The sequence below is a fragment of the Moschus berezovskii genome, chromosome 11 (assembly GCF_049115385.1).
Source record: "Moschus berezovskii isolate FMDL1 chromosome 11, NW_MosBer_1.0, whole genome shotgun sequence".
In the NCBI taxonomy this organism is placed as follows: Eukaryota; Metazoa; Chordata; class Mammalia; order Artiodactyla; family Moschidae; genus Moschus; species Moschus berezovskii.
The window spans coordinates 19013895-19029248 of NC_142470.1; the positions used below are offsets into that span (position 1 = coordinate 19013895).

Here is a 15354-nt window from a genome sequence, read left to right on the forward strand (position 1 = left end):
GCACGTCTTAAAGTGACCTCCAAAGGGTCCAACTAGTGTCTCAGCTGGTAAAGTATCCGCCCGCAATGCGGGAGACCTGGGTTCGATCCCTGGTTTAGGAAGATTCCCCAGGAGAAGGGAAAGGCTACCCACTCCAGTATTCTGGCCTGGAGAATTCCATGGACTGTATAGTCCTTGGGGTCGCAAAGTGTCGGACACAACTGAGAGACTTTCACTTGGTCTCTAAAGGAATCCCGCTCCTGGAGCCCGTAAGGGACCATTCAGGAAGAACAGCCAACTAGCAAAGACCTGCTAGCGAACGCTGGGACTGCGCAGGCACCTCCTCCTCCCGCCCACCCCCGGCGCTCGCCCCACCCCGGCAGCTCGCCCCGCCCCTCTGCTTTCTGCCCCGCCTAGGTTTCCGGCATGGCCCCGCCCCTCCGCTTTCTGCCCCGCCCAGGTTTCCGGCGTGGCCCCGCCCCCCCCGCTATCTGCCCCGCCCGGCTATCCGGCGTGGCCCCGCCTCCCGGCCGTCGGCATCATGGCGCTATGCGAGGCTGTGGCGAGCGGGAGCCCTCTACTCTGGCCTCGGGTTCTGCTTTTCGGAGACTCCATCACCCAGGTGACCGCCGCTCGGCCCCGCGTCCAGTCCGCGGACCCCGGCTTGGCCCCCTCGGCCTCTCCGCGCCCCCTGGGCCTGAGGCCCCGGCCGAGAACCGCGGGCCTGGCTTCTTGGCCGATCCCTGGCTCCCGTTTCCCCCGACTGTCCCGAGGTTGCGGGTCCGCCTCTCCCCGCTGCCCGCCGCCCGCAGGCCGGGCGCCTCCGAGGCCGGCAGCGTGGGCCCCTTCGTGACACCGCGCCGGTGCCTCGTTTCTTGGCGTGGGGAGTGACGGCCTCAGCGGGCGGCGCGGTCTCCTAGCACTGGACCGGGTCTCGTTGAGTCTTGGGGAGCCCGTTTGACAGATGAGACCGTGTGCGGGAGCGTTTAGGGGCTCGTCCGGGCCGCGCCCTGGGGTCACAGGTAGCTGCCCTTTCCTCTCCGCGTCATTTTTCATGGAGATCTCAGCAAGCCCTGGCACGCTGTTTCCAGTCGTGCTGTCTTCCTGCTCAGTGACCCTTGTCCTTTTCCCTGAAAGGGATTTTTTTTTAAATAATATATTTTTTATTGAAGGATAATTGCTTTATAGAATTTTGCTGTTTTCTGTCAAACCTCAACATGAATCAGCCATAGGGATACATATGTCCCCTCCCTTTTGAACCTCCCTCCCATCTCCCTCCCCATCCCACCTCTCTAGGTTGATACAGAGGCCCTGTTTGACTTTCCTGAGCAATACAGCGAATTCTGAAAAGGGACTTTTAAACTCGCTCACAGCAGGAGCAGTGCTCTGTATCCCAGAGCTTCCCTGGGCAGGTCGCTTGCACAGGCCCCAGGGTGGGGCTGAAGCACTTTCTGCAGTTTTGTACTGCCTGCCAGCTCCACGCAGAAACCCTAGAACCAGTTCACCTCTGAGCTTCCTTTGATGGAACAGGTTGATCCAGAAAGAGATGCCTCCAGGTGTTAGCAACCGGGGTGGTTGGCCTTTCCCTAATCAGTTGGCAAGAGACCAGTCAAGGAATTCAGGCAAGGCTTGATTGGAGCTCCTGGGGCCACATGGAAGGAGTGAAAACAAGTAACATGTTCCCTTGCTTGTTCCCCAAGGTGGGGCAAACTGGTTCCTTAGATGGGGTGAGGGTAGGTGTGAGTCCTGAGGGGGGTGGCTTGGGTGGTTTGCGCCCACTCCGAGTGTGTTGAGTGCAGGGGGCACTGGGCAGTACCCTGCTTTTGCTTGTAACACCCCACTTTTGTTCCCAGCTCTTCTGAAGTGGCAGTTGGGTTTTTGGTCTCTTTGTATCTTGTCCATAATTGGCCCCACCTTGGCGTGGATGCAGCCATTTTTAGCCCCTTACGGTGTCTTTTTATTTTGTTGCTCCCGTGTCCAGAGGCATACACTGCAGCGAAAAGCCAGATCATCTTTTCACCCAAGATTATTTCAGCTCTCATCAGAGGAAAAACAGATGTTCTTACTTCAGGGAAGGAGTGCATTTTAAAAGTTACCCTCTTGTGGCTTTTGTTTCTTACTTTTCTCACAGACATGACTTCTTAAACCAGTTTTATTTTTAGGCTTGTAAGGACTTTCCAGATTCTACAAGGGAATGTATATCAAAAATACTCTGAGTTCTCTAATTTCCTTATTAATTCAGCTATGGTGAGATAGTGTAGTGTGGATTTCATTTCCTAACTAGACAGTTGATTTTCTTGTATCTCTCTTAAGTATCTTTTCTAAATAACAGTGACTCTAATGTAGGTCTCAATAAGATGCAGCTGGGGACTTCCTGGTGGTCCAGAGGTTAGGGCTCTGTACTTCCACCGCAGCGGGGTGGCGGGGGTGGGGGGGTGCAGTGGGAGTTCACTCCCTGGTCAGGGAACTAAGATCCTACCTATGTGCCTCATGGTGTGGCCAAAAAATAAATAATAAAATGCAGCTGACTGGCTCAAATCCGGCTGCCAGGGAAGACCCCTCACTTCCAGGGTGCTGCTGCAGTGCAGCTACGGTAATCCCTGAAATGACCTCGGAGCAAAGCGAATGGTGCAGGCCAAGAAGTCAGAGAACGCAGAGAACACGAGCGGGGTTGCTGAACAGATTGTCCTGATGACATGGATAAGCAGTAACCGGCTTTTCTTTCTTCAGTTTTCTTTCCAGCAGGGTGGATGGGGAGCGTCACTGGCTGACATGCTGGTCAGGTGAGAATAGTTTCTAGACTGATGCTTGAATGCTTATTGGTGGAGAAGAGAGGGAAGGATAGTGCCAAACAGTAAGTCCCTCCCCTGTTCCTCTTTTCCGCCTTTCCCAGTTGGTGTATGTAAAGGGGTGGGGGAGGGGATAGCACTCAGGTTCAGTTAAAACTTGGCCACTGCATGAAACCGAACCCTCAGAGTTGTGAAAAAATGTATCAGGGGTTTGGATCCAAAACATATGGCTATTCACTATCTACAAGTTCTTTTTCACTTATGGTAGATACAACCTAAATAATTAGCAAGGAAGTCAAATGAAATAATACAAAATATGTCCTGAAACTACAGTTGGAGTCCTTTTTGGGTAGAGACTTTTTTCTCCCAAATTCACTTTATAAAATATAACAGGAAAAAATATATATATAGCAGAAATAGTGGGGGTGTGGGAGAAAAAGAAATAGTGATGATTTTGAGATTCCATTTGCCAAAATTCATTTAAGCATATGCTAATGGAATTATTAGAAGGAAAACATGTCCCAGTTCAAGAGGTTAAAAAATAAATATTTAGAAACATTTCCACATTAGAAACAGGAGATACCAGGATTTGTGATTGGGTTTCGGTAAGCTGATCAGTTTTCTTTTCATCCTTCAGAAGAAACAAGCTGGGAGTCTGCCAGCTTACATTAGCTGATAATTTTCTTCAGCAGTATAACTAACACACCAAGAAAATATATTTAACGTAATTTCTGAATTTGAACTGTGTTTTAAAATATCTTCATTTCTTCATCTCCTAAACTAGAAATAAAAAAATGACCTTCCAGCTTTTTCTATTTCCAAATGCTTTCTCTGTTTAAATTGACTTAATCTAAAAATCCAAAAGTGTTGTTTCATTCCTGTTTTCTCTCCTGTAAGAAGGGTAGGAGGTTCTAATAGCTAACTTTATTGAGTGCTTACCAGGTGCCAGAAAGGTTAAAATACTTCATGTTTATTGTCTCATTGAATTTTACAACTAGCGGGTAGTACAACTGGGGAGTTCTCCCATCCATCTGATAGCTAAGAACACTAGGGTGGAGAGGTGGGGTCACCCAATAGCAAGTGTCAGGTGTCCTCGCCTTGAGTCCAGGCTCCTCCCCTCTGGGGACGACAGGGACCCTGCTTTCCTGTTGGAGGGTGAGTAAGTTACTGGGTGCTGCTCAGTCAAGTACCTGGCTCGTAAGAAGTGTTCAGCAAATGCTAGCTTTTGTTTTTAGTAATTCAGTACCTGTTTAATTGATTGATTAACGTTTACTGATCAAATAGAAGATACTGAAAAGCAGAATAGTTATTCCAGTCGTCTGAAACTCTAGAAATGTCTGACCAATAAGTGTTTCCTGAATCGTTTTAGTACTAAAATCTGGTCAGAACTGTTTGTTTACAAGTGTGATTGCTAAGTGAGTGAGTAAAAGTCTTTCGGTCATGTCCGACTCTTTGCGACCCCATGGACTGTATAGTCCTGGAATTCTCCAGGCCAGAATACTGGAGTGGGTAGCCTTTCCCCTCTCCAGGGGATCTTCCCAACCCAGGGATCAAACCAGGGTCTTCTACATTGCAGGCGGACTTCCCTCGTGGCTCAGATGATAAAGCATCTGCCTACAGTGCAGGAGACCTGGATTCTATCCCTGGGTCGGGAAGCTTCGCTGGAGAAGGAAATGGCAACCCACTCCAGTACTCTTGCCTGGAAAAAAAAAAAATCCCATGGACAGAGGAGCCTGGTAGGCTAAGTCCATAGGGTCACAAAGAGTTGGACACAACTGAGCAACTTCACTTTCACTTTTCTTTACCAAGTGAGCTATGAGGGAAGCTTGTGATTGCTAAAGACCATTTAATTAGAAGCTAGTTAATTTTCAGAGCTGAGAGTAATCGTATGGAATTCCCTGCTGCCCAGGACCCAGATTCAATCCCTGGTCGGGGAGCAAAGATCCCCCAAGCCACACAGCCAATAAAGAAAGAAAATTATGTGTATTTCTTAAAGATGAAGTTGTAGACCATGTATGGATATGTCATATTTTAAAAGCATCTTGCTGACAGAGCAAAACTGAGCGGCTGTGGCTGACCCACAGCGAGGCCTGCGTGGGCTATCTCCCTGATCCGGGCTCTGCCCACAGAGCCTGCCTCCCCGTCCCCTGGGCTCTCTGACCTCAACCAAGGCCACGAGAGCCTGTTTTGTGAACCAAAATGCCACGTGGAACAGAGACTAGAAGCTCAGCAGCAGGGGTTCCTCACGTGGGCGCCCTGAGCCCACCTTCTCCCAACAGGCAGGTCCCCGGAGCAGCCAGGAGGCCACGTGGGGAGCAGTGTGCCCAGCATCAGAGGCGCTGTCTGCTTCACGCTGCGGTCCACAGTCCCGGCCCGCCCTCCCTTTGTAATGCTCCTTTCCGTCCCACCGACAACTGCCCTTTAGAAGGACACATTCTGTCATGTGAACACTTGGTGTGAATGTTTTTTGCAGACATAAGCCCGGAACTGATTTGACTCAGTTAAAACACTGAATTAACTTACCTAACTTCCAACTGCACATTACTAAGAATCACCTTACTGTAACTGCCCTTCTGTACTTCCTGGATGAGCACTGTTGCACCGGACTCTGCGGCCACCAGGCTCCTCTGTCCATGGGATTCTCCAGGCAGGAATACTGGAGTGGGTTGCTATTCCTTTCTCCAGAGGATGTTCCCAACCCAGGGATCTAATCCAAGTCTCCTGTGGCAGGCTGGTTCTTTACACCGTGCCCCCTGCCTGCATGAAGAGCAATACACTTAAAGAAATGGAGTCCCATAGGGACATCCTGAAGTTTTAGCTTTAAGATCTTTGTATATTCCGTACAAAAGCATTTTAACAATTCTTAAATCTACTTAAATGCTTTTGAAATTTATTGATATTAATATTTCGAATAATTCTTTTAGCCTCTGAACTTAAATGCCTGTTATTAGCCAAGAATTTGTGTGAAAAACTTTCTTAATTTTCCAGTTTCTTTAGCTATTTGAATAACGTGGGCACTCCTGATTTGTGTTAGTCAATCCAGAGAAACTCGGATATTCCTCCTCTTTCAGACAGGAACTGTAACAGTTTCAACCCTGGGCCTCACTAGCAGTTTTTTCCTGGTTACCAGCCTTATCATAATAACTATTTTTTTTTAATGGCTGGCATTTATTGAGCTCCTTATATAGATCTAGCCACTATATTACTTTTAATCATCAGGTAACCTAGCAGATGAGGTATTAAGTGTTCATCTCTCAGCGGTGGGAAGACAAGCTCGGGGAAATTGAGCAGCCATTTTGCCCTTGCTGGTCAGGGGTGGAGAGGTCCAGCCACTGACCACTGTGACCGCAGCCCTTGCTGTGCCACTGCCACACCATGCAGGCAGGGGTGGCTCTTGCCTCTTGTTCTTTAAGTGCGGCAGGGACTTAACCATTGGATAGATGTAAGACATACTTACAAATTCTAGAGTGCTCCACTGTCAAGTGTTCTAAGTGGAAGTTTTAGAACGGCTAGTCGGTTTTTTGTAATCATTATACACTAAGAACGCAAGACTCAGAAGTAAATGTTCCTGAGTTTCTGTTGTCGCTCCCAAGACTCACAGATGCTGAGCTGTTAGAGCAGAGGCCCTCCTCCTCTCTTGGGCCTTTGGTGCTCCAGCTTCTCTGCTTAGTTGCTTATATGTAAGAATTTGAACCAGACAACGAAACTAACCACATCAGTTTGCTAACCATAAATGAACTCTGAGATTCACTGGGGAAAAAACTGTTTTAATGGGTAACTTGAAACATCTACAAACCTACCAAAGGTCATAGCTACTCAGTGTTAGCTTCATTTCCTTGATTTGTTTTTTCAGTGTTCCATACATTACTGTGAATCAAGTCATACAGTTTTGAGGAGGAATAAAATGCCTGTTAGAACTGGTTTAAACTGAAACACAACTAATCTACTGAGTCAAAACCATGGGGTGATAGTGATGGCAGTGTTGTTGATGACCTGAACAAATGCCCCCACCGAGGGTGCTGTAGACAGCGGGGACACACGGGCAGTCTCTGCCTTCTGCTCCTTTTAAGAGCGCCCCACCAGCCAGGCATGGCACCAGCTAGTCCGCACAGCCCCTTCGTCTTCACAACCTCTGTCACGGAGGCCTGGGCGGACTTCCCTGGGTCTCGGAACCAGGAAGGAGTCTGACGTGCCTCTGCCGGGCCCTGCCCCTATCCCACACAGTGAAGCCTGGGCAGCGTCAGCCACCGGGCACTGCCCGCCTCCTCACAGACACACCCACTCCCTCGCCAAAGCATGGCTGCAGGGGGCCGGAAACAGTTCTCTGCCCACAATTCACCTTTAACGTGTTTTTTTTTTTTTTTTCATTTCAGAAAATGTGACGTCCTGAATCGTGGATTTTCAGGTTACAATACCAGATGGGCCAAAATTATCCTCCCCAGACTTGTCAGGAAGGGGAGCGGGCTGGACAGCCCGGTGGCCGTGACAATTTTCTTTGGTGCCAATGACAGTGCGCTCAAAGGTACAGGCACTTGTGTTTCCCTAGTCCATTTGTCACTGTTTTCTGTTACAGCCAACCTAAAGTTTCTACACTTCTTTCAAATATTTTTGTTATCTCCCAGGAGGTAGTTTTGCCAAACTTACAATGGGTTCCCCAAGTTTACTTCATGTCTTCTGTCTTTAATGTCGGTCAGTTTTACTCCCGACTTCGCAGAGGCCTGGGCCCTTGGCAGACCTGCAGTTTCTGGAGTTTAATGTTTTTGGAGTCCATCTGTGCTGCGCCCGGTTCCTGAGGTCCCGCTTTAGCTGATGCAGTGGGCAGGAGAGAGCCAGCTGTACACGTCGCTATGCGACTCACACTGATGGAGAAAGGACCACTCTGGGCAGCAGCACCCTGACCTGGCTTGAGTCCCAGGCCACGGGAAACAGGTCCGAACAGGAGACGGCTCTCCGTATTTTTGGAAGAACTGTTGCCGTGACTGGAGGTTCAGCTGGCGGGCGCAGGCCCCTTCTCCTTCCCTGCTCATGAAAGGAGGGCTGCTCCTCATGAGAGAAGCAGAGGCTTCTCCAGTGCCCCTCCCCTCTGCAGCGCAGGCGGGGCCCTCAGGTGAGGCAAGGCTTCTTGTGCCTGTGGGCTTATGAACCACAGGTGTCGGCAGAGACTGGAAATGCTCTCCGTGAGACAGAAATTTCCCAAAGAAGGAATTTCTTTCGATTCAGGACAAGGAAAAATAAGTATGAAAACAATGGAGGAAATTGCCAAGGAAAAAAATATAGATTTATGAAATAAACTTAAAATAGCCTATGTAAAAAAAAAGAAAATGACACATTAGGGAAAGTATTTGCAAAAGCATGACGACAGGTTAATGTTTTTAATGTAGAAATCAATCAAAAAATATTCACTCTAATTTTAAAAAATGGGCAGAGGCAGGAACAGATGGATCACAGCAGGAGAAATGTTAATAGCCAGTACATGTTTGAGAATGTGTAAAGCCTTCTGTCACGCACAAAGTGAAAACTGAATCAAGGAATATTGACTCTCACATCAGTGGGTTTAAGCAGCATTACTACAGCTGCCAAGTGTGGAAAACAGGTGCTCTTATAGGACTAGAGGAGGGGCGGGCACAGGGTAGACTTTCTAGAAAGCTCCGATCTAGACCCCCCTCGTCTAGAAACATGGCTGAGACATCTCTGCTCCGCCATTTACAACAAAACATTGGCGTGCTACACAATAAGGAAGTAGCAGCAGTCACTGTGGTCACCCTACAACCAAGCAGCAGGTTTCTGAGGACTCCTTGTGGACACACACGCTTATAGTGTATGTTTACAAAAAACAGGATGGTCATTTATCTTTAGTGTGACCCCTCTTCGTTTCTGAAGTACACATATCAGCTTGGAAAGGACTGGAAAGAAGCACAACCAAGTGCCAACAATGGTTTTCTGGGTGGTAGGATCATAAGTGCTTTTACTTTCCTCCTGAATTATGCTTTTGTGGGGTTTGCAAAAAGCCTGCAGCGAGCCTGTGGAGAAGGACACCTTTGCAGTGATGACAGCTGTGGCTTAGCTTATTTATTACTGAGAGCTTCCTTCCCGGCAGGCACCTTGCTCTAAGTGCCTGACACATTTAGCTGATGTGATTTCACAGCAACCCCGTGAGGTAGACCCTGCTGTCACCCTCATTTTACCAGCAGGAAACAGAGGGGCAGAAAGGTGGATCATTTGTCCAAGGGCACAAGGCCAGCCAGTGACAAAGCCAGGCTAGAAACTGGGCAGGTTCCCTCCACAGCTCGGGTCTCCTTTACAAATCCAACTTATTGGGTTCATGACCACAGGACAGGAAAGCAGGAGAGGCTAGCATGCTTACAAGGCTCCAAGCCAGGGCCGCTGAAGTCCGCTTTATGAAGAGCCCCGCGCTGGAACTCTTCCCCTTTCCCCGCCCTAGGTGCCACACAGTTCCCTGGCAGCGTCACAGTTGGGGCCCACTGGTGAACGTGCAGCAGCCTGACCTGCCACCCCTTAAAACAAGCCTGCTTTGGGGCTGAAGTATCTGTCTCCCTCCCGAGCAGATGAGAACCCCAAGCAGCACGTGCCCCTGGAGGAGTTCGTGGTGAACCTGAGGAGCATGGTGCGGTACCTGCGGTCCGTGGATGTGCCCGAGGGCAGGCTCATCCTCATCACACCGCCCCCGCTCTGCGAGGCAGCGTGGGCACAGGAGTGCCTCCAGCAAGGTGAGTGTGGGCTCCCGGACGGAGAGCTGCGTCCTTTGGGGTCTGTAACTCCCTGTCCGTCCACTTTTAGTCAAGAGGCTACGGAAGAACTCCCGCTGTGTTTCCTGTTGACAGAAAGTGTGTATGGTCCAGCCCTTTGCAGAGAAACTGAGTGAACGCTGTGGTCCTTTCCGGCTCTCACCCCCTCTGGTTCAAAGTGGACGGGTGGCTCTTTGCCCATCCAGCAGCAGCCTCTCATTCCATACGCCAGTTCAGGCATCTGGGCCCCGCAGTCTTCCCCACCACACCCCGCGCCAGCCCCCAGCCCAACTCCATCCACCTCCGGCCAGGCCACTCAGCTCCCCCTACCCCATCTGTCTGGTGTCCCCTAAACGCCCTTCATGGCTCCATCGGCCTTGGTCCTGTGCTGGGGAGCAGGACATGTGTGATCTGCAAGGCCCGTCCTGTGTCCCCTGAGCCCCATGGCAGGCGAGTTCGGGTCCATCAGCAGGTACCCATTCACCTGCGCTGAGAAGCCCTCCAGGTAGTAGGACTTGCAGAGGCCAGCACCTGGGTCTGTTGGTTGCACCTGGATTTTCTTTTCTCAATAGGCTGCAAATTAAATCGCCTGAACTCGGTTGTTGGTGAATATGCCAGGGCCTGTTTACAAGTAGCCCAGGAATGTGGGGCTGAGGCGCTCGACCTGTGGACCCTGATGCAGAAGGACGGTCAGGTACAGCGGTGTGCGCGGTCCTGGTGGGGACCTGGTGCAGAGGGTCGGATGGGTAGTCCTCTCCCCGGCTTGGACGGAGTGGACGTTGGGGAGGACCTGGAGGCTCTGGGAGAGCCTGCAGTTGCAGTGCCCCTGGCTTGGCCATGTTCTCTCTCTGCATTCAGCAGCTGGTATCATGCTCTGGGAAGTCCTCTGACAGGAGCTGGCACATAGTGAAACAGATGAGCAGTAAATGGTCAGATGGTGTGGGAAGTACTGCTGCTAGAGGAAAGGGGCTGGCAGCTCTCAGTGTGTCATGTCCGAAAGAACTTTCCAGGGGTCTAGAGCTGGGAAGGTCTTCCTTGGCGGTCACCTGCTCGGACTTCAGCAGAGCAAACTAAGGCCCAGGAGCGGTGCAGCCTGCAATTCTGAGCCAGCTCCCAATTCTGCCGGGTGGGGCAGGGCTCGAGCAGAAGGGGAAGATCCCTCCCCAGAGAAAGGGCTCCCACAGTCAGTGTTCCTGAGATTGGGGGCCAGGGGGTCTGGACTCTTGGCTGGATGATACAGATTCTTTTGCACCTGTCAATATAATACCCAGACTAAGAGTCAAGACAGCTCAGGGCCCAGTGTGTCAAGCTCTTTTTCACGAGTTTCACTTTGTTGATCACAGTCGAGTGATCTTCCATGCCGAGCCAGAAGGACGCATCAGCTCAGGCGCTTTCTGATTCTGTGAGCTTGGGGCATTCCATGTGTCTTACACAAGACAGTCAAGGCCTCTGCAGAGGACGAGGGGCATGGGACGAGCTAGGGCAGCTCCAGAGGGCCACCGGTCAGGCTGGGGACCCGCCGGCAGACCAGCACACGACTGTAACCAAGTTCTCTCCCCCTCACAGGACTTTTCCTCCTACTTGTCAGACGGACTACACTTATCACCAAAAGGAAATGAGTTTGTATTCTCCCATCTCTGGCCTTTGATAGAGAAGAAAGTCTCCTCCCTGCCTTTTCTGCTCCCCTACTGGCGAGACGTAGCAGAAGCAAGACCGGAACTCAGTCTCCTGGGAGACGGGGACCACTAGTCACTGAGAACCAGGTCCTGCTGTCTCTCCACAGAACATGAAGTCGCTGGTGCACAAAGACCCCGAGATAAGTGGTCGAAGAATTTTTTAAAAAACGTTTTAAATCTTTTGCTGACCTATCTGCCACCAAGATGAATAAAATCATTAGAATTTTCTTAGGACAGCTTTGTACCTAGGTACATCATGTTGATAATAAATATTTATTGATTGGTGCAGGTGTCATCTGTGCCACAGCTACAAAATACACCCGGAGCAGCTTGTCAGTAAGTGGAAAGAAGGTAGACAGTTTTGTTTCTTAAAAAGTCACAATTTTATAAAAAATGGTTTCTTACATTCACTCATACATACCCCCACACCCCCCACTCACCTTCTGTCCGACTGCAGAGTGTAATACAATGTAAGCAGATCACGACTAGTTAGAGACAGCACATACCGTAAGGTACAGGTTCAAGTATTAGTGTAACAGGTATCTGCGTAACAAACGTCCTTAGAAAAAAGATACGATTTGTCACAGGTTTGGATGACTGCCCTCAAAGCTTACAAGTTATCTCAGTTAAAATGTGTTGGCTGATGAGCACATTTCAGAACTTAGCAGGGGAAAAAAGCTTTTAAAGCAGATTAGAATTCAACCTGATGGTTTTTATCCTTCACATAGTAAACGCAGACGTTACTGAAGCACTAGATCAAGAATGAACACAGGTGAATACCAAAGGTTCTTAGAAGTCAGTTGTGTGGGGAGAAAGCCCCAGACCAGCACATCACACCCCATTCCTTTGGCAAGAACCATCTCACCTACCCTCTTGGCCACTAACGTTTGAGCAGAGGCGACCATACCCTTACTCTGAAGTACTTCAGGTTTTCTGAATGGCAAATATTTTAAGAGCATGGTAACAGTGCTGACACATGAAGATACTTACAAAACACAGAAAAACTGCCCAGCTAACTAGGGTCCAAAAACAGTTGGCAGGAAAATTTGGCTGTAATTTGTAACCTTCACTATAAGCGAGATTGTTTTAATTCTAGAAATCAGAAATTCTAACAAATTAGAATTAAGAAATATTAACCTATTTCTTAGTGTAATTCCCTTCTTCCATTACAAGTTCAAGGTATTACCTAGAACTACCTAGAAACAGAACCCACATTTTAGAGATAATGTATAACTTGTTGGTTTTATCTCCCTTTGTCTTGAAGGCAAAAAGTAAATCTGTGTCCAGTTGCCCTCACACAAACCACTACATGCCTATGTTCACCAAGTCATTACAGTGTATTTAAAAAAGAAACTGATCATCTCCCTAATCAGTGCTGTTCTCAATGTAAAAAGTTAAATTTACAAAAATGTAAATATTCATAACCTAATCCAGCCATAGTTTCTGCTTTTGCACCACAGGTTGAAGGATACTTTAAAGATCAAAAAAACTAAAACCTGAAAGCCTCAAAATAAGCCAGATTCACCTTACCTCTTCAAAGGAAAAGGGCCTGACCACACCAGTATTACATATGCAAAGGAAGTCCAAACACATGACCAGCATCTGCTGTGAAGTCACTTCCTTATTTCTCCCAAATCTTCACAAAAAATATGCAGTGATTTGAGGTCAAATCCATAAAAAATATTCTGCCATGAAGACAGCCTGGTATGCGGCTGGGAACTAGCACTCGGTCTCCTTGCTGTCCACGCGGTTCTGACGTTGCAGCTTGAAGGACGAGGCCTTTTCACTTCTGGTGACTGGATGGTCTGTAAGGTCCTCGAACGACTTGGCAGCTGCACTGCTATTTGGGAAGGGATCCTTCTCAAAGCCATCCTCATCAGCATGCGAGTCCATGCTCGGGTCCTCCTGGATGGTGTCCATTCGCTGGTGGTCCAGCTTCGGGGCCAGGGGTGCGGAGGGCGCAGGGGGCATCACAGGGGTGGGCTGCAGGCGACCAGGGGTCTGGGGCGCAGGAAAGGGCTTGATGATGCGCACCGACGCTGAGTCCATGCTGCTCAGCATCTCGACGTTCTGGAGAGACAGAGGGCAGGGGGTGAGCCCCACCAGACCCACCAGATGGCCACACCCATCAGCACCCTGATCCCCACCCACCTTCTGAGGAAAGCACCCTCAGAAGCAATTAAACAGCTGCCAAGTGTCCTGGCAACCCGTGTGGGAAGACCCAAGAGAGAAGAACCCTTGTCAAGTTAAGATCCCAAGATAGGAAAAGCTCTCCAAACGTGAAAGGAAGTCAGCGCCGAACAGCCAAGTACTCAGGGCAGTGGGGCGGGCAGAGCGGCGCTCCTCGGTAGTGTCAGTCTCCATCCAAGCGACTGACTAAAAAGGTCACCGTCAAGAGAATTCACGTTCACATCCTGCCTGCCAGAAGACAGCCCTCCAGCCAGAGGCGCAGCTGGGGAGGCTAGTGAAGGTGTCTGCTTAGCAGGCCTCCAAACACAACCGAAATGACTTCCTTTTGTGTGAGATACTTACACTGGGGTGGAACAGAGACAGAGACTCGAACTGCTTATCCAGTTTCTTATCCTAGAAAGACAAGAAGAGCGGGGTCACTCCTCCAACCTGCTCAGTACAGGCTCTGTCCTCAGTCAGTCAGTCAGTCAGTTCAGTCGCTCAGTTGTGTCCAACTCTGCAACCCCATGAATCACAGCACGCCAGGCCTCCCTGTCCATCACCAACTCCCGGAGTTCACTCAAACTCATGTCCACAGAGTCGGTGATGCCATCCAGCCATCTCATTCTCTGTCGTCCCCGTCTCCTCCCTCCCCTAGTCCCTCCCAGCATCAGAGTCTTTTCCAGTGAGTCAGCTCGTCGCATGAGGTGGCCAAAGTATTGGAGTTTCAGCTTTAGCATCAGTCCTTCCAATGAACACCAAGGACTGATCTCCTTTAGAATGGACTGGTTGGATCTCCTTGCAGTACAAGGGACTCTCAAGAGTCTTCTCCAGCACCACAGTTCAAAAGCATCAATTCTTCGGCGATCAGCCTTCCTCACAGTCCAACTCTCACATCCATACATGACCACGGGAAAAACCATAGCCTTGACTAGACGGACCTTGGTTGGCAAAGTAATGTCTCTGCTTTTTAATATGCTATCTAGGCTGGTCATAACTTTCCTTCCAAGGAGTAAGTGTCTTTTAATTTCATGGCTGCAATCAGCATCTGCAGTGATTTTGGAGCCCCCAAAAATAAAGTCTGACACTGTTTCCACTGTTTCCCCATCTATTTCCCATGAAGTGATGGGACCAGATGCCATGATCTTCGTTTTCTGAATGTTGAGCTTCAAGCCAAACTTTTCCTCCTAAGCCCCTCCTAATAGTAACTAGTGAAGAGCCAGCTTACAGCTTGAGTCGTAGGAAGAGGGAGCAGGTCCAGCAGATGAGAATCTGAGTTCTACTCAAGCTTGAGGGGTTCTGCCACAAGTGTTTCCTCTTACACTTGAAGGAAGTATGTTTTTTGGCACTAACTGCAGAAACAGGCAAGGTTTAAGTGCTGTTTTTCTGAGACTCACCCCACACCCTGGGCAGGAACAACCAGGGCACTTCTGTGTGTGCTCAGCACTCAGAGATGAGGCTGACCCTAAGAGCAGCCCTGGGAGGCAGAGGGGCAGTGCCCACGGCCTCACTTGGCACTGACCTCAAAGTGCCCCAGACCCCCCCAGCCTCAGTACTCTTCTCAGCGTGTCCTGAGCTTCTGTGGCCCAAACTCTGAGAGGAACTAGGCCTCAAGTCCTGAACTGGCCCTTAAGTCATACTCTGGAAGGCCGGACACACAGTCCCCTCCCTGCCCTGCCCCCTATCTGGGGCTGACTAGTGACAGGTGACCATGGGCGAGGCAGGAGGCCAAGTCCAGGCCTGACTGCCCTAACTGTCTTCTGTGCTTGGAAACCAGCCACTGTCTGCCCTCCTGTCGGCCACTCTGCTCAGAAATCAAAGGTCAATTTGGGAGAATGGCATTGAAACATGTATATTATCATGTGAAATGAATCACTAGTCCAGGTTCAAAGCATGATACAGGATGCTCGGGGCTAGTGCACAGGGATGACCCAGAGGGAGGATAAGGCGAGGAGGGAGGTGGGAGGGGGGTTCAAGAAGGGGAACACATGTACA

The 15354-nt window shown here is 49.6% G+C and overlaps 2 protein-coding genes across 4 annotated transcripts in view; one reads left to right on the top strand and one right to left on the bottom strand.

Annotated features, from left to right (window-relative positions):
* The first annotated feature begins 476 nt into the window (after positions 1–476).
* Positions 477–11474, top strand: IAH1 (isoamyl acetate hydrolyzing esterase 1 (putative)). Its single transcript, XM_055399321.1, has 6 exons — positions 477–601; positions 2710–2762; positions 7142–7290; positions 9335–9496; positions 10087–10208; positions 11081–11474. Exons 1-6 carry the CDS (start codon positions 521–523, stop codon positions 11261–11263), a joined length of 750 nt encoding a protein of 249 aa, XP_055255296.1. The 5' UTR covers positions 477–520; the 3' UTR covers positions 11264–11474.
* Positions 11475–11549: 75 nt separating this feature from the next.
* ADAM17 (ADAM metallopeptidase domain 17) overlaps positions 11550–15354 on the bottom strand; it is a 43120-nt gene continuing 39315 nt past the window's right edge. For all 3 annotated transcript variants that reach the window (XM_055399320.2, XM_088841180.1, XM_088841181.1), the window contains 2 exons: positions 13723–13773; positions 11550–13260 (listed from right to left, as the gene is read on the bottom strand). In XM_055399320.2, the coding sequence (XP_055255295.1) occupies positions 12910–13260; positions 13723–13773 (402 nt within the window). In that variant the 3' untranslated portion in view covers positions 11550–12909. The remainder of the gene's footprint in view (positions 13261–13722; positions 13774–15354) is intronic.